The sequence below is a fragment of the Acinonyx jubatus genome, chromosome C1, assembly GCF_027475565.1.
Source record: "Acinonyx jubatus isolate Ajub_Pintada_27869175 chromosome C1, VMU_Ajub_asm_v1.0, whole genome shotgun sequence".
NCBI classification, from domain to species: domain Eukaryota; kingdom Metazoa; phylum Chordata; class Mammalia; order Carnivora; family Felidae; genus Acinonyx; species Acinonyx jubatus.
Genome location: NC_069381.1, coordinates 78,674,664 through 78,693,117, shown reverse-complemented (window position 1 = coordinate 78,693,117; position 18,454 = coordinate 78,674,664). Strand labels below are relative to the sequence as shown.

The 18,454-nt window shown below is 44.5% G+C and overlaps 1 protein-coding gene, 1 long non-coding RNA gene and 1 pseudogene across 3 annotated transcripts in view; 2 read left to right on the top strand and 1 right to left on the bottom strand.

Annotated features, from left to right (window-relative positions):
• The window catches only part of ABCA4 (ATP binding cassette subfamily A member 4), a 130,744-nt gene that overhangs the window by 56,447 nt on the left and 55,843 nt on the right, over nucleotides 1-18,454 (top strand). For both annotated transcript variants that reach the window (XM_027058556.2, XM_027058559.2), the window contains 7 exons: nucleotides 442-618; nucleotides 2,585-2,807; nucleotides 5,935-6,156; nucleotides 8,033-8,237; nucleotides 11,885-11,950; nucleotides 14,595-14,684; nucleotides 16,649-16,823. In XM_027058556.2, the coding sequence (XP_026914357.2) occupies nucleotides 442-618; nucleotides 2,585-2,807; nucleotides 5,935-6,156; nucleotides 8,033-8,237; nucleotides 11,885-11,950; nucleotides 14,595-14,684; nucleotides 16,649-16,823 (1,158 nt within the window). The remainder of the gene's footprint in view (nucleotides 1-441; nucleotides 619-2,584; nucleotides 2,808-5,934; nucleotides 6,157-8,032; nucleotides 8,238-11,884; nucleotides 11,951-14,594; nucleotides 14,685-16,648; nucleotides 16,824-18,454) is intronic.
• On the bottom strand, nucleotides 49-18,249 carry LOC113599250 (uncharacterized). Its single transcript, XR_003420008.2, has 4 exons — nucleotides 17,964-18,249; nucleotides 13,678-13,737; nucleotides 1,266-1,335; nucleotides 49-511 (listed from the first exon to the last, which is right to left on the bottom strand). It is a non-coding gene; the product is annotated as an uncharacterized LOC113599250 (long non-coding RNA).
• On the top strand, nucleotides 16,830-17,969 carry LOC128313931 (60S ribosomal protein L17-like; annotated as a pseudogene).

Genomic DNA, 18,454 nt, shown 5'->3' with positions numbered 1-18,454 from the left:
ACCCCCCCCCACACCCCACCAACTCAGCACTTGTCCCCAGCTGGCCTTTGTGCAATGTGGAGATGGAAACCTCTAGGGATTGAATTATCTTCACATAGAGATTCTACAAATAAGGTTTCTCCAAAGTCACTGGGAAATTACATTTGAATACAGAGTGAGGGATTGAGACTGGACTGAGGCTAAAAATAAAATTAAGAGGAGATAAGATATTTCATAAAGCACAATGTAGTGTCCTTGAATGAAAGCAATTACAAGTCTTTTTGTGGCTGATATTTGTAACAGATTTAAACTGTGAATTAGAGAATAGAGTCAGATAGTTTGGAAATTTTTATGGGTGAGATTTCAAGAGAATGAGTTCCAAGTCCCCTTGTGCTTATGAAGCGTCAGTGAGCTGTCCATTTCCATTTACGTCCTTTGTCCCTCCCGTTGGTTTCTTTGTAGGTACTGGGATTCTGGTCCCAGAGCCGATCCTGTGGAAGATTTCCGATACATCTGGGGAGGGTTTGCCTATCTGCAGGACATGATCGAACAGGGGATCACAAGGAGTCAGGCGCAGGTTGACGTTCCAGTTGGAATCTATCTCCAGCAGATGCCTTATCCCTGCTTTGTAGATGACTCGTGAGTCACGGGCTCCCAATCTCCCTCCCAGACACACTAATCAGGTTGCTGGGGTGGGATGGGAGTACTCCTCAGGCTTCAGTCTGTTTGGAAAGAAACCCAGAGAGTGGGGCCGGCTTGAAGAGAATAGAGCTCTAACTGAGGAGCTGGGTTCTCCTAGACTCCAGGCAGGGCCAGATGGTCAAATGAAGTGGCAGGGAGAAAAGAGTTGGTGTTGTGGGTGGAAAAGGGAAGGTGAAAATAAAAGCAAGGGAAGTGAGGTTGAGGAAGGGGACAAAGGCTTTTTAAATTTCCACTACGTAGTATGTTTGGTATGTGGAAGAGTTCTGGTCAGAGTGTTTCCCCAATGATTGCCAAATCAGCAAATTGGGACTCTGCATTGCAAGTAGGTCTGGTTCCTAGGAGCCTCAGAATAATGCAGCTCCTTCCTTAATTAACATTCCCATGCTGCATGCTTAATGAGAATGTAGAGGAATGTGTTGGATGAGCTGGAACCCTCCCTTCCTGCCCACCCCTATCCCCACCCCCAGGACTCTACATTTGTTGGCCAATAGCAAGCTAAGCAAGTAGCCTATTATTTACTGAAGGTGTATTTGGGGGATGATAGAGGGACAAAGAGGAAGAGGACACTAGGAGGCCTCATTTACCATGGTGGATGGGGGCAGAAATGCTTCCAGGACAGCAGCAGAGACCTACAATTAGCTTAGGATTCAACTCCTAGAAAAGAAAAAAAAAACTAGCAAGTTCACCATAGTGCACATTGTGTCTGTGGGGTTCAGAGAGGAGACGAACACACACAGCCTGAAAAAAGGAACAGTCAAATTGCTACCTGACAAGACAGTAAGATAAAGCCCAGTATGGGCACAGGAAATGCTCTCTCAGCACCCTAGTCCAATTGGTTCTCCTTCCTCAGCTCAACACAAGACTAAAGAGATAATGATGTCTGTTCTGTAGTCACTATGGTTTCAAATAATAGACGGAGATGGGATGTGGAGCCACGGGCAAAAGCGGGGTTCCACTTTTAGGATCAGAATGGGAGTGGCTGGCAGGGTAGTGGGGTACACAATGAGGAGGCAGTAGGGATTCTGGCCATTTAGAGTGGGAAAGCCCTCTGGTGGCAGGTCCCCAAAGTGCAGGCTTCATGAATTTCTGGTTCTGTCCTTAGGGCCATCTTGAGAAAGAACCCTCCCATACTGGAATTGGGCCCTTCCTTTGACAACCAACAGTTTTCAACAGATAATAGTCTTAAGGGCTTTCCTAGCACATCAAGCGCAGGCAAAATATGTGTAAAGTTCACAATAAAATAATTCCAGAATATCAAATCTATCCTGCTTGCTAGAATGAATATCCATGGAATTATTCCACTGGTACATGGCTGGTGGAGTTAGTGGCTATTGGATTACTGATTGATTTATTGATGGGTCATTTGCCTTCTGAAAGTGTCACACTGGTGGTACTGGTTTTTTTGTGCCTCTTCCTGCTTAATTGGGGTTTGATCCTCTGGGATATATAGTGCTAAGCTGCCTGACCTGTTTGGGGGGCCCAGTTATGGATCTCACCACCAACACCAAGTCCCTTTGTTTGTGGTTAACCTTCTTGGACTTCAGTGTCAGCATGTATCTATTCCAGTCACAACTGCATCAACAGGTTTGTAGTTTTTTCCCACAAGAATTTACAAGGTCTGTACTGTGTAACATACATAGTACAATTTTATTTACACATATTACTTGTAGAGCATTCATCTGGGCTAACCAAAAAGCTACCATCTTGCTCTAAGGAAAAAGTAATTCTTTCGGGGCAAAGTGCAATGCAGTAAAAGATTCATGCCTTTTGAATGCCCAGTGGGGATTTTCTGCCTTTCCCTACATCTGGGCTTTGTTCTCAACACATTCATTTGACAAACATTTAGTCCACCTCTACCAGGTATAGGGCATTCTACTATTCTGCTTCTCTCCTCTTGCTTCAGTTTTATGATCATCCTGAACCGCTGTTTCCCTATCTTCATGGTGCTGGCCTGGATCTACTCTGTCTCCATGACTGTAAAGAGCATCGTCTTGGAGAAGGAGTTGCGACTGAAGGAGACCTTGAAAAATCAGGGTGTCTCCAATGCAGTGATTTGGTCTACCTGGTTCCTGGACAGCTTCTCTATCATGTCAATGAGCATCTTCCTTCTGACCACATTCATCATGGTAAGCCAGATGGAGAAGGTCCAGGAAATCTTGAATAGTTTTGTACTTCCCACCTTTCCTCCTATTAATGAACTCATGCCTACATCAGTCATCTGGCCAGCAAGGATAGCCTGATATGTAGCTGCCCGCCCATTTTAGCCGAAGTGGCCATATGCAGCTGCCTGGTGATTTCAGCCAAGGTGGAAAATACTCAGATAAAATGTCCCCCCAAGGAACCTCTGTATCATACTGTGTTCCCTGCTCCCACTTTCTGCCCAGTGTGCTACAGTCTGCAGAGACTATCTAACCCCATTCCATGGACTATCTGGAGAAGCTGCCATTAGGAGAGCCCAGCACAGAGTGATTGTATGTGCAAAGGGTTCTATCTTTGCAGACACAGAAGAAATGAGTACAAAGAATGTTTTCCTGGGATTACTGCCCTAGCCAGCAGCTGGAGTTGGAATGTGAAGAGCCTTTTCAGTGTATTAGGAGAGAAGGCCTGGACTGTTTAATTACCATCATGGTGACACCATTCATGGCTTGGTCAGAGGACATTCTGCTGCCTGAACAGTCTCCAAGACCACTCTGTTTCGAAGGATGGAATTTAGAGTCTGTCCTTTCTCCATGGTAGGAGTATTTATAGCTGCAGACAGCACACATAGGTCCATCCTCTGCAAGTTTGCAGCTCCCTCACAGGCCAGACTTGGAAATAAAACAGTATTTCATAATATATTCTTATCCTTCATTTGCAGTTCCTCTACAGCAGATGATCTTCTGTACTTGTTAGATGATAACCTCATAAATTTGGGTAGTTTTTTAAAATGTTTATTAGATGGGATTTGGTATAAACTTCAAGCTTGGTGTTATCAAGCTTGTTCTGCCTCCCTAGCATTGTCATATTAAGCGCCCCTCTGCAGTAGGCAACATGTATGCTGAACCATAGATTCTGGCTGTGTCCCATCCCGTGCTGGATCATACTGGTGTCAACCTGATCCAGGAATATTCCATCATATATCCTGTCCATCCAGCAGATATTCAGTTAAACCAAATCCTATCCCTTCTCTTTGCAGTAAAATGTACTAATTCTGAAGGGTTTTGTTTTCAGTGTTGCACTGAGATTCAGTGTGCTCTGTGACCTTAGTCAAACCCAGTGCTAGAGCCCTGTCAAAATTCTGATGTAGAGGTCATTCTGCTCAGGCAACCTCGCTTTAAATTGGTGGCTTTAAATGTGCAGAGTCCTGGAGCTCCACAAAGAGGAGGGGAGAAGCTAAGCTCCTTATCTTCCTCTAGTGGTCCCTTGTTCCTTCCCATCCTTCAGTCTGCTCCTTTTCCCATTTCCAAGGCATTTTGTGTCCTCAGAATTAAAGGAGTCAAAATGCATAAGCGTCAGACTTAGGCAAAATGGATAAACGTGTGTGTTTTCTTGCAATGTCTGAGAAGTGACATTGAGATCTGCCTTCCTAAGAATGGGCATTAAGACTTCAAAGCTTTTAGGACGTGAGGTGAAGAATGTTCACTAAGAGTTTCTTGCACAAAGAGGTTTCTCCTTGTGGGAACCAGAACATTGTTCCAGTGATGACGGAAACAGAGCTTTCCACACCAGAATAGGATTCCTTAGGATGACGCTCCCATCTTTGCCTTGTTCTTCCTTCCCACCTCAACTCTGCAGGAAAGAATCTGGAAGCTGGACAATGGGGCGGGTTCCACTGTTATTCAGGCTATTAGGAACAAAGAAGAACAGTGGTCATTAGAGGAAGCTAAGGCCTGTAAGTCTGTTGGGTCAGCCAAGTAGCTGTCCCCTCTGCCTTGTCAGTGAGAGACTACACAGGTCTGGAAGTTTCTAGGACTTTGCTTTGAGCTGGGGTAAGAAACTGATTTTATTCTTCTGAAAATACCAGCAACCATCTTAAAGTTCTTCCAGCCACAGCCACATGTTCAGCCATGGACTTGCTTTTCCTGAGTTGTGTGATTAAGGAAAAGGACTGCGCTTTCCAGGTGATGTGGGGAGCTCTTTGACACACAAAATCAGGAGCTCTGAGTCCTAATTTTGACTTTCATTTAGAGTTCCTCAGAGTTTTGTTCTAGTTAGGCATAGCCCTCTTCCACCCTCCTTTGCCATTTGTTTTATTCTATTTTTTAATCTGTTCCGTTGTGCCTGGCAGGCACAAGTGTGTGAATGAGGGAGAATCGGTAGCAATAGCAGCTAAGTGGCGCATCTGTGTTCCACTCAACTTCCACACACTCACACATTGCTCATTTTCTCTCTTTCCTATGAGGAATCTGGTGCTTCAGGGCACCACTACCACTTGATCAGAACCCATTCAAGAGATGAACCTATTTGTGCCTTTATGCTCCCGAGAAAAGAACAAGACAATCTATATGTATTTGGAGTTATGTGCAAAGCGTAAAATTCCTCATAGGAGGTCTATAGTAAAGGAGAACTAAGAAAGCCTAATAAGCGTGAACATCTCAGTTTTTCCTATAATGTGGTTGGGCAACAGCTCACTTACTGAAAATTGCTGATTTGGTCCTGATTTCTACATAGCCATTAGTTAATGTTAAAGATACTGAGTATTTGCCCACGGGTTCTATGAAATGTATTTGGATGATATTGTTGGAGGAGGACAATTAATCCACTTCCAAGTGATGTGGATTAATTACTGATATTTTTACCAGTGTGAGTAGTAAATCTCAGAATACACATGATTGAGTCAGCAGGTTAGGCCCCAAGCAAAACATTACAGCTTGTTGGGGGCTCTCCTATCTCCCTTTCTTGTCCCTCATCTCCTCAGTGTATCTTGGAGCTCTTGATGTTCTAAGATCTTCCTCCCCTAGACTTCCTCCTCTAGACTTATTTCTCCCTTCCCATCAAAGATTTGCTTACTTAACATATAATAATTACTCATACTGATAGGCAGCCTGGTGTGTTACCCTCCCAGGGAGAATGACACTCACAGGATTAAAGGAATTCAACACACTGAGTCTCAAATGTGGAAATTTAGGCACCAGTCAAAGATGGTGGAGAGACCACTCTGGAGCAGAGGGCTTCTGAAGGCCCAGAATCGCTGCACAGAGGTTGCCCCCTGAGAGGGATGGTGCCGTGGACATGGGTGGAAATTACTGACTCAGATGGCCTCTTTGGTTTCAGCATGGAAGGATCCTACATTACAGCAATCCATTCATCCTCTTCCTGTTCCTGTTGGCCTTCTCCACTGCTACGATCATGCAGTGCTTCCTGCTCAGCACCTTCTTCTCCAGGGCCAGCCTGGCAGCAGCCTGTAGTGGTGTCATCTACTTCACCCTCTACCTGCCACACATTCTCTGCTTCGCCTGGCAGGACCGAATGACGGCTGATCTGAAGATGGCTGTGGTGAGGGACCTTGGGCTTACTCCTAATATATGATACATTTTCTTTGAGGGGTCTGTAGTGGTCCTGGAAAATGGGCCTGCCCTTTGAGGGGATCCGCTTTGCCTTTTGGCTCAAAGGGAAGTAAGGTTTAAAGACACAGGGGCAAAAGTTGGAGCAGTCTTCACCCTGAACTACCTAACTGTCCCTCTTTACCAAACCCGCCTGATGAGTCTGCCCTGGGAAGCAATCAAAAACCAGTTCAACTCATTGGTCCCTTTATGTGTCCACAAGAGAAGAATGTGGACCATTTCACTCAGTTTTATTTTCAAATCATGTGAAAAGATCCAGAAGGGATGGAGCTAGCCCCCTAACTGTTAGGCCCAGAAAGATGTTTCCATTCTTTAAAAACTTTCGTTTTTCTCCGTAAAAACTTGAATCCGGGTAGCTTACAAGGGTCTTCATCATGGTATACCACTGTGCAGAAAGGGTACAGAAATGAGCCAGTTAAGGGCCAAGCCTTCTTGCCAGTAGAGGATTTTCTTGAAAGATAGACTTCTTAGTTCACAATTCCCAAACTAACGGTACTGCCTTTTTCTCTATCATTTTCAAATGGGCCATTTCCACCCTCTCATTAACCAGGCTCAAACAGTTTTCATGCTCTCTTGGGTGCACTGTTTTGTCTTTGAGAACTTCCCTCCATAGTTCTCTGTGCAGTGGAGGAAAGAAAGGACTACCACCTGCTTCTTATTGAGGAAAGATCCAAGGTGTAAGTTGTCCTAATCAAACTCAAACTTACCTGGCTGTAGAGCTGCCAGGGCATCTGCCTTTTACTTCTCATGTTAAACAAGAAATTAATTGCTGCTATTTATAGTATCCAATTTTCTAAAATCATAATGGGCTAGTAGCAAGAAGTCCTTCTGACTCAGCCTGTGGGCAGAGCTGGGCTCTCTTGATATACTGAGTAGACATCAGTACTTTGAGGCCACCACTAGCTTCATGGGTGTATGGATCCACCAAGAAGCTATAGTTCTGGCAGCTGTGTGGACCAGGGCTGAGCTGATATTTTTACAATGGTTTTTGTGAACCTACAGCTGGAGAATCTCTTCTTTCAATAGACAGACAATTTGAACCCTGCCCTGGGTCCTGCAAGCTACAGAGAGGCCTCTGAGCAGAGGAAATGAGAAGAGCCCATCCCTCTGTATGTGCTTGTGTGCTTTATGCCATGCAAGGGACCACCTGTGGGGATTTGGCTGTGGACCTTCCTCTTCAGCTTCCTTTTGGACACCACCTATTTAGTTGACTTGTTCTCTCTACAGAGGACCTAAGAAAATGATTGTCCCCAGTCTGGAGATGAGAAAAGGTGACATCAGTGTAATCTGAGGCTTTTCTGGCCTCACTGATAGACCTCAGGAAGTCATGGGACCATCCTTTGCCTGGCCCCTAGACTGCCCTAGGACACCGATGACTTTGTGGACCCTTCTAATGGGATTCACACAGAGAAGCTCAAGTTATTCCCATTGTTCTGTCAAGAACTGTGTGATGTTAAGAAAGAGGTAGGAAGAAGGGGGGAAAGGTAGGAAGGTGAACATGAGGACCTCTGGTCCTTTGGTGTGTTGTGCTTTTGTGGTATTTGTCTTTCCCATGACACAACTGTATTCCGTTGAACAGGTGAGAGATGGCCCAGTGAGTATTGGGCAGGGGTCCCCAAGTCCTGAGAGGCATTTTCAGAATTTTCTTCCTGTGGAAAGACTGCCTTAACCCCTCCCTGGGGTATCCTTACACCTGGACACAACCTAGACACTCTTTTGGCCCTCCTTCCTAGCCTGAGGGCATCTAGCTGCTATTGTGTTGAATAAAAGACCTCTGCTGATCTCCTGTGCCCTCTGCCTCACTGCAGAGCCTGCTGTCTCCTGTGGCATTTGGGTTTGGCACTGAGTACCTGGTACGCTTTGAGGAGCAAGGCCTGGGGCTGCAGTGGGGCAATATCGGGAATAGCCCCATGGAAGGGGATGAATTCAGCTTCCTGATGTCTATGAAGATGATGCTCCTTGATGCTGCTCTGTATGGACTGCTTGCCTGGTACCTCGACCAGGTTTTTCCAGGTAAGTGTCAACCTCTTGAGGGTAAAGGTACTGGTACTGGGTTCTTCAGATTCCCAGCCCTCTCCCATCTTTTCATCTGGTTTAAATCTCATCCTTCCTAAGTTCTTTCAATTTGGACTTTCATAGCCAGCATTTGAAACTTAAACTTAGGTCAAAAATCCATCAGTGAATGTTGGTGGCCCTACTTTAGAAATAGATCCAGAATCTGATCCCTTGTCACCACCTCTACCACTACCTTACCAGTCCAAGCCTCCTTCCATAGTCATCGCCTACCAGTCTGTTCTCCATGCTGTATTCAGAGATCCTTTCAGAATCAGATAGTGTCAGCCTTCTGTTCAGATCCCTCCAGTGGTTTTTCCTCTTGCCCAGAGTAAAATCCAGTGTCCCAGCCCTGGCCTAGAAAGTGCTTCATTATCAGCCTCTAACTGTTTGCCCCATTTCGTGTCCTTCCCTTCTACCTCATGTTCTCTGTTCCAGCCACATCTGCCTCCTCACTGACTGTTCTTCAATACACTAAGTACATTTCCTCCTCAGGACCATTGCGCCTGCTGTTCTCACTGCGTGGAGCATGTTTCTACGTCACCCTCCCTACATACCTGCAGGCTTGCTTCCTCACTTTTGTTCAGTCTTATGTTCAGATGTCACCTCATCACTGGAGTCTTTCCAGATTGAAAATATCTAAATATCTATCCCTATATAAATAACATTCCTTTAGTGCTCCTGAATATCCCGCTTTATTTTTGAGACATCACTATCTGCCGTGATGTATCTTTATGTGTTTGTTTCTTGACTCTCTACCCTTAGTAGAATATGGGCCGATGAGAGTGGGCCCACAGTCTGTTTTGTTCAGTGTTTCAGGCTCAGTGCCACAAATAGTGCCTGACTTTTGGTGGACATTGAATGAATACCTGATTAATCTGCAGCAAGGAAGAGCAACTCCTGAATCAAAACTGGGTGTTTGCACAGTTTTGCTTTGCTGTGTAGAAATCAGATTTTCCTTCAAATCAGCATTTCCCGGTAGCTAAGAGAAGTCCAGCCTCCATTTGAGTGGGTTCCAAGTCAACCAACTGCCACCTAACACTGTGGCAGCCATGACCAGGCTTTCAGTGCTCTGGCCAAGAGCAGGCAGGGTGAGTGAGGCTGGGCCCAGTCCCTGGGGAGGGATGAACTCACATTGTCTTGGGGCAGCCATTGTTGGCAGAAATACATAGGCAGCAACCCTGGAATAGGAGAAGGATTACTAGGCTAAGCCAGAAGGCCTGGGTTTGGATCCTAGCCGTGTTACTCTCTTAGTTTCCTAAGGCTGCCATAACAAAACATCACAAACTGGGTAGCTTAAAACAATTTTTTTCTTTTTGTCTCACAGTTCTGGAGACTAGAAGTAGAAAATAACGGTGTTGGCAGGGCCATGCTCCCCCTGAAATCTGCAGGGGAAGGAGCCTCCCCTGCCTCTTCCCCCTTCTGGTGGTTTTTCAACAATCTCTGTCTTCACGTGGCGTTCTCCCTCTGTGTGTCTGTCTTCACAGGGCCATCTTCTTATAAGGATACCAGTCATATTGGATTAGGGTTCTATCTAGTCCAATGTGACTTAATCTCAACTAAGCACATTAGCAGTTACTATTTCCAAACAGGGCCAGAGGTTAAGACTCTGGGGTCTTTTTTTTTCTGATACCAAATGTGTCATTTTTTCCCAGCATCAGCTATTTCTCTAATGCAACCAGGTGTCCAACAATACAATTCAATTCTAGTAGTAACTACCCAGAATTAGCACAGACCCCACAAACAGATTCAGTCCTACAAGATTGTTCCCACTTCAGATACCAGCAGCAAATACAGTGCCCAAGCTACCATACTTTTGTCCAACTGAACACAAATTCAGGTGTTCTCACAACCACCTCCCCAGTTCAATAATTCACTAGAACAACTCACAGAATTCAGGAAAGTTGTTTATTTACAATTACAGCTTTATAATAAAGAATACAACTCAGGAACAGCCAAACAGGAGAGGTGCTTAAGTGGAGGTACGGGAGGGGTGGTGCATGGAGCCTCCATACCCTCTCCAGGTGCACTACCTTGAGAGCACCTTGATGTGCTCACCAACCCGGAAGCTCCCTGAATCTCCTTCAAAAGTTTCTATAACTCCATCTCCAGCCCCCTTCTCTACCAGGATGGAGGGTACGGCTGAAAGTTTCTATCCTCTTTTCCCAGGCCTGGTCTTTCTGGCGACCAGCCCCCATCCTGAAGCTATCTAGGGCCCCTACCCTGAGTCACCTCATTAACATAAACACAGATATGGTTGAGAAAGGGGCTTGTTATGAACAACAAAAGACATTCCTATGACTCAGGAAATTCTAAGGGGTTTACAAGCTCTGTGCTGGGAACTGGGGACAAAACCAACTATTTTGTATTCTACCATGGACCTCAACGTATCTTTGGGGGTTGGGAGGGGGTGCAATTCAACCCATAATGGTGACTTTGAGAAATACACTTGACCTGCTTTGCCTCAGCTTTTCTATATCACTGGGCCACTAGGAGATATAATCATTGAAAATTAGTTGGATTGAAAATGAAATTTGTCCATAATCCAAGGGCTTTATTTTAGCGGAGCTGAAACTTTAATTTGTCCAACAACTATTTACTGAGCAGCACCTATATGTTTGGCTTAACACTAGCATTTGGGCAAAGAGGGGTGGAAAAGACAAACCCAGACCTACGCTTGAAGGGCTGACGTTCTAGTGGTCATGGAACATGGGATAATATTAAATAAGCAAAGTATTCTTACAAAATTAACATTTTAAAGGGAGCAAAGCCTGCTAAGAGAAGTGGAGAATTTGGGAGTCTTTTCCTTGAAATCCAGATGGATCCAATAGCATAGGATAGTTTAGATCAGTGGTATTAGAACCAGATTACCCATATTGGAATTCCTATACCTCTGTTTAATTATCTGTGACCTTGGGCAGAAGAATCAAACTCAGTGTGCCTCAGTTTCCTTATTCACAAGAATACCATTGCCTATCTCCTAGGATTGTTTCCAGGATTAAATTACTTAATGCAGGGGCACCTGGATGGCTCAGTCAGTTAACCTGATTTTGGTTCAGGTCATGACCTCAGGGTTTGTGACTTTGAGCCCCACATCAGGCTTTGAATTGACAGCACAGAACTTGCTTAAGATTCTCTCTCTCCCTCTCTCTCTCTGCCCCCATCCGCTCTCTATCTCAAAATAAATAAATAAACTTAAAAAAATATATTTAATGCATGAAAAGTGCTTACAATAATGCCTGACATGGAAAGAGCATCCAATAAATGTTAGTGACTATCATCATTACTATCATCTGGTGATTGTTGAGAAAGGGCATGATTAAATTCTTTAATAAAATGTTTTCTTGGAAAACTAATGTCAACCAAGATCATCAGTCTTAGTGTTGCTGGGTCCACCCAAAAAAGTGACCTTTTGAATTCAAACATGTTGGAAGGAGTAGTCTTTGTGGGAGCCCCTGGGTAGCTGTGTAATGCTTATGAACTATAAATATCTATAGTTCTACTTTGAGATTCAGAGAAATAAATTCCAGATTTTATAGAACTGTGGTAATGCAGGACTCCTTTGGCTTTTTCCCTGTCATTTCAAATGATTTACCTGTCATTTTTAGGGAACTATGGAACCCCACTTCCTTGGTACTTCCTTCTGCAAGAGTCCTATTGGCTTGGTGGTGAAGGTGAGTTGTTTAAAATTTTTAATAAAAATCTTAATGTTTGAAACTAACTCCTTTGGCTATGTCATGGATACACATAGGCTATAGAGGTGGCTCCTTCTGTCAAGTGTGTGATTCCTGATTAGTTAGCTACCTCCTGAGGGCTCTGCCACTGTGGTGCAGCATCATAGCCTCTAGGAACCCACCTTTGGGATTGCTGGGCCAGGGTGAATGGCTGAGCATTGCTAAACCCTTGTGTCCTATACAGCTTGTGCCCAGCGGATTAAATTGCCTAGTAAAAAAAGGCCAAACCACTTTAGGGTGCAAATGACTTTTGCAACTCCTCAATTTAAAGCAGGGAGATCCATAGAATCATGAAGAAACCTTTGTACTGGTTATCTTTTGCCTCCCCTCCTGCTTTTTTATTCCTTTCCAAAATATAAATTAATGCATTCTCCCAAGGTAAAGGTACATCCAGAGGTTGGGGTGAAGCTATGATCTTCAAGACAAACACTCCCAGACTCTTCTCTAATACTCATCTTACTTATGGTTGGGAAAGAGGGGTAAGGGAGTATTTGCCCAGAATGCATCTTAGCTAAAATGTACCTCTCCTACTAAACAGGACAGGAAGCCCAGGGAGAGTTCTAGAAGTTCCATAGACTCTTTTGTGAGGTATGAGAAGGCAAGAAATTCCTGCCATGATTACTGGGGACTTCCTTGGAGCTGGTAGTTTCTGGAAGCAAAAGAAATACTTTCCAATCTGTTCCTCACCTACCTGCACTTTATTTTATATTATTGGGTCTAGGCCAGGATTTATTCTTTAAGCACTAAGATAGATGTTTGTTTTCTGTAGGTGATTAGCCTGGGGCCTTTAAAAAAGGCTTGGGTGGTTTATTTTGTTTTGTTTTGTTTTTATGGTTCAAACAAATAGCACTTCAACGCTCAGTATTTTTCTGTTATGTTGGTTTGTCTATCTTGTCTATAACTTTTAAATTTCAACCATAATAAAGTTATCCATTGTAAATGGGGTTTTTCAACACAGGAGCATATTCCTGAACATTTCTAATTTCAGTCAATATCAAAACTTGTGGGCATTTTTTCCCTCTACAATTTCAGCAGATAATCTGTCTCTCAAAAAAAAAAAATTCTTAAGACAAATGTGCTCTTTCAAAAATGAATCACATGTATTTTTGCTAACAGCAGCCAAATATTTTTCACCTGCCTCACAGGCTAGACTGAAATAGATTCCTAACTGTCTCTAAAATCAGAAAAGAGCTGAGTTTTCCCACCTAATCCCCTCCTCTCACAGACAAAGAAATGGAGCTCAAGAGGACCAGTGTCTTGTCTAAGTCACTTTTGTCACTTGGGACAAAATCTGGAACTGGGACACACATTTCCTGGCAAGGAACTCACCCGCTGACTAAACTATGTAGAAGATCTCTCCCTGCTATGTTGTTGCATGTTAGTGCAGTAGGATAGCTAGTGAAGTGATCAAAGGAATTGTGGGTAGTCGATTTGAAAATCCCCCAGGAAGCAGAAATAGAAGTGCCAAAGGTGGCAGGTCCCTGACCACCAGGCCCATTACTTGCTCCTCCACCCACAGCTGCAGATCGAAGAGGGCGACCAGGAATGACAGAGGCCCTGGTTGGCTGCTGCATTAAAAAAACTCGCCCTGCCCACATCTGTGCTCCTGAGACCAGAGCCTTTAGATTCTTGGCGACAGTGGTTTCCTCCTGCCCCTGCTTACCTACCTCTCTGGCTGGCTTGCTCTTCAGCTTGCTTCTCTTCCCCTTCCAGGATGTCCTGATGTCCTTTTAAATCAAATGCCAAATTTACAAAAAAAAAAAAAAAAAGAAAGCCTCTGTGTGTGTTTACACCACCTTCACAGTTTGTTATTGTTGTTGTTTTTAATGTTTATTCATTTTTGAGAGACAGAGACAGTGCAAGCAGGGGAGGGGCAGAGAGAGAAGGAGACACAGAATCTGAAGCAGGCTCTAGCCTCCGAGCTGTCAGCACAGAGTCTGACATGGGACTCGAACCCACGATCCACAAGATCATGACCTGAACCAAAGTCGGACGCTTAACCAACTGAGCCACCCAAGTGCCCCAACGATTTGTATAAGCCTATACCTCAACCAGTCCTAACTCTGGTGTTAGTTCCAAAAGACTTGAATGCCCATAAAAATGCTTAGGTAAATTATTTTTCAAACTGTAATTTAAGCTGGCTACCCATCATATCACCTTGAATCGTCTTCTCTCAAGATTCATCATGACTTTAACATGTTTTTGATTGGAGCAGGAACTACTGTTGGTGAGGTAAAGAAAATTACCCCATTGCAAACTTGGTCCTGGTTTTGTGAATTTTTCTTAATTACAATTTCTGACATTGTGGGCCCCTGCTGGCATGTTAAGAGGATGAAGTGAAACACCTGTTACAAAATACACTCTGAGCTCAGCAAAGATTGACAGTCCAGCCAGCCAGCAATACCAGCCATTTTGAGAACTTTATAGGCCCACAGGCCCCTGGGAATGCTGACTTGGCCTTCTGAGGGAACTGTTTTCCAGTTATGGTAGGAAACTCTGCAACTACTTCCTTCTCCCCTCCTTTTCCTGCCTTTACTGATTGTTAGCTCTCACCAGGAATAACAGTGGCTTCTGGTTGGTGCAGGCTGTTCAACCAGAGAAGAAAGGGCCCTGGAAAAGACGGAACCCATAACAGAGGAAATGGAGGATCCAGAACACCCAGAAGGGACCCATGGTAAAAACCTCCATTAGGGGCAGAGAACAGAAGCAAGGGAAAGGCTCAGACTACTGTAAAAAGCTAGAGCAAAACCCTTCATGCCTGGCGTGAAGTAAAACCCAGGATACTGACTCTGTGGTGACAAGGGTTAAAACCTGATAGCTCCTCAAGGGCCAAGCTGCACGTGTGTGGGATGAATGGTCCAGCCAGACATTAACACATATTTCCTAGAGAAAGCAAATCCCAAGTATGTGGTGTGTTTGTGCCCTTGTTAGGCAATTCCCAAGTGAGTTGCACAAATGTGCTGACTTCCGAGGATTTAGCAAGAACAATAACTTGGGTCACTGGGACTTAAAGCGGATATGAGCTATAAGGAAAGACAAAAATAAATGCTTCTGTGCACAGGAGGAAGGAGTCTAGTGGAGCTGACTACACTTCATTCGTAGTTTACAAATCTAGAGGTCCATTCATTCAAACCATCAAAAGCCTTTCCTGACCGTGGAAGTTACCTAACAATTCCTGAGCTGATGAATTAGGTTTGCAACTATTCCCTGGCTTTGCCTTCTTTACCTTCTCTCTTAAACCAGTTCTGTACTTCTCCCCATGTTCTCCATTCCCTCAGCATGTACACTTCTCTGTTATGCTAAAATGCTCTTGCCATCCTCACCTTGGGGTCAGAGAAGCAACATGGCCTCTGGACTTTGCCTGCCACCGTCTGAGAGGGTCTGGCCTCTGGCCCTCTGGCCTACCCCAGGTGCTATTTCACAAAGCTGAAGTCAATGATGCACGGCTCATCAGAGAGCTGGTCTGCAGTCAATAGTGCCTCTGGGAAGGCCCTCCTCCCAGAGTGGAATTCTAAGGCCAAAATTGGGGGGCTGGGGCCTGGTCCACCTTATTTTTAGGAGACACCAGGAGGCACACATAGGAAAAGCATTGGGATGTTGTTTTGTAGGGGAGTCAATGCTCAGAACTACGATGTTAACAAATTAGGGGGTGCTATATAGGGTGAACTAAAGCAGAGAGTGACTGGAGGTTGGGAGAAGTGGACACCACATTAATGAGGGTCTGCACCGGGAGGGTGTCAGAGTGGATGAGTGGAGGGGCAGAGTTGGAGGGGTGGTGATGAAGAAGAGTGGACTATACCCTGGGGCACCTGGTTGGCTCAGGTGGTTAAGCATCTGACTTTGGCTCAGGTCATGATCTCACAGTTTGTGAGTTCAGGCTCTGCATCAGGCTCTGTGCTGACATCTCACAGCCTGGAGCCTGCTTCAGATTCTGTGTCTCCCTCTCTGTCTGCCCCTCCCCAGCTCACACTCTCTGTCAAAAATAAACATAAAAAAAAAAAGAGTGGAGTTTACCCAGTAACTGAGGATCTATGAAGTATGAGGAGCAAAAAAGCTGCTCTATACAAAGTTAATGCAAAGGCCTGAGCCAAGATGACTAGGAGAGGGGCATTACAGGACCAGACATGGGAGAGTCTGAAGGAAAGTTATGTTTTGGGAGGAAGATAAGGAGCCTGAGCTGCTACCAGAAGCCCATGAGGAAATGTCGTTACAGACTTGGAAATGGCAGCCTGGCCTGAAGATTGAGCTTAGGGACTAACTCTCCAAATAGACAGTGCGCTCTGGGTTCGAATCTCAGCTCTGCTGTTCATGAACTATGTGACCTTGATTGGATATTTGATGTCTCTGTGTCTTAGGTTTCCTCATCTATAAAAATGGGCACAATAACATCTACGCCCACAGAGCTGTTACAAGGGTAAAATGAGGTAATACATATAAAGTATTTGAAACAATGCCTGGCACATAGTAACTGCTCAATAAGTGTTAGGTACTATTATTACCATTGTTATTCTCTAGTAATCCGTACAAAGGCTATAACTAAGGCCATGGGGGGAAAAGACAGTGGCCTGAAGAAAGAACCTTGGGGAATGAATACATTAAGGCATTACACTAATATCATGTTCATTTTTTTCCTCCAAGACTCCTTCTTTGAACGAGAGCTTCCAGGCTTGGTTCCTGGGGTATGTGTGAAAAATCTGGTAAAGATTTTTGAGCCCTACAGCAGGCCAGCCGTGGACCGTCTTAACATTACCTTCTATGAGAACCAGATCACTGCATTGCTTGGTCACAATGGAGCAGGGAAAACCACCACCTTGTAAGTTTTATGGGCAAAGAGCCTGGATTGCCATTCTATCCTGTCATTTCTGGCTCTCTTCTGCCTCATTAGCTACAGTTTACTCTTTCCCATTGTGTATTAGTGACAAAAATATACTACGTATTTGTGTCCCAAGTGCGTATAAAGCACACTGCAATATTGAAAGCTCACTCACATACGTTGTTTTATTTGATCCTCACAAGAAGTGGGAGAGGGAGGTAAAGTAAGTTTATTGCCCCTTATGTGTGCTGGGGAAGTGGACATCCAGAGAGTCAAAGTGACTTTCTAGGGTCACCAACTTGCAATGCTTCAGTGAGAGCAAGAGCTAGATCTTGTCAGTTGTCTCATCTATGACACTGTAAGCCTGTCCTCCCACCCCCAACCTCTCCCGTGTCACTACCATCAATGATGGTGATAAAACTATGACCATCACCACCACATACCCCTGGTCTACAGAGAGTACTACTTATTTTCAAAGAGGATTCCTTTAGCTCTTCCCATAAGCGGCCTGAGGTGATCTCTGAAAATGGTTCGCTATTCACTTGACCTGGAAAACCCCACAAAATCATGCAAATCAAGAGGTTCAAATCTTCATGTTCACTTTAAGAACACAGGTGAAACTGCCCAGGCCATCAAGGGTATGCATATCTGAAAAGCCACCAAGTATCTGAAAATGTCACTTCACAGAAGCAATGTGTGCCGTTCTGATGCTACAATGGTGGAGTTGGTAGGTGTGCTAAACAGTGGGGCAGGACACAGGGTCCGTGGCCCAAAAAGAAGTGCTGAATTTTTACTGCACATGCTTAAAAATGCAGAGAGTAATGCTGAACTTAAGGGTTTAGATGTAGATTCTCTGGTCATTGAGCACATCCAGGTGAACAAAGCCCCCCAAGATACAGCATAGAACTTACAGGGCTCGTGGATGAACTCTCCCTGACACATTGAGATGATCCTCACTGAAAAAGAGCAGTGTTCCTAAACCTTAAGAGGAAGTTCACAGAAGAAAAAGATACCATAGAAGAAACTGAAGAAACAAAAACTTATGGCCCAGGAGTAAATTCTACATAAAATAAACACAAATAAAAGTAAAAACAGAGAAATAAAAAACAAAAACAAAACAAAGAGGATTCCTTTTCCTACCTGTAAGGGTTGGTGGTAGTTCTGGAGAAAATAAAAAGGGTGTAGTCTCTAGAGGGGCCTGTGGGGTAACCAGCTGGCAATTGAAGGTAAAGTTCAGGAAGATGCAAGCTCTGCATAGAAAAGTCAAGAAGTTCCCTTCACTTTTCTAAGGGACCAGAGCACCATCTGCTGAGAAGGAGACCATGGCTAGCTAAGGTTTCCCAAGGAGCGTCAGAGGCGGCCCTCGCAGGGGGCAGGGAAGCCACGTGACACACAGTCTTCAAGTCCTTTGACCTCTTACAGAGCCCCAGGAAGGAACAATGTAGTGTACACCCTACATTGGAATGTTCTCTGAGGGCGGTTCAGGGTGAATGGAATGTGGGGCTGATGCCATTATATTTGGTTCTGTTTCCCTCTAGTGGTTGATCAACAGAGATTTCAGCTTGTAAGTACAGGTCCAGATAACCTGAGATTGTATCTGAACTCGGGGACAGAGCTGGACCAGGCAGCCC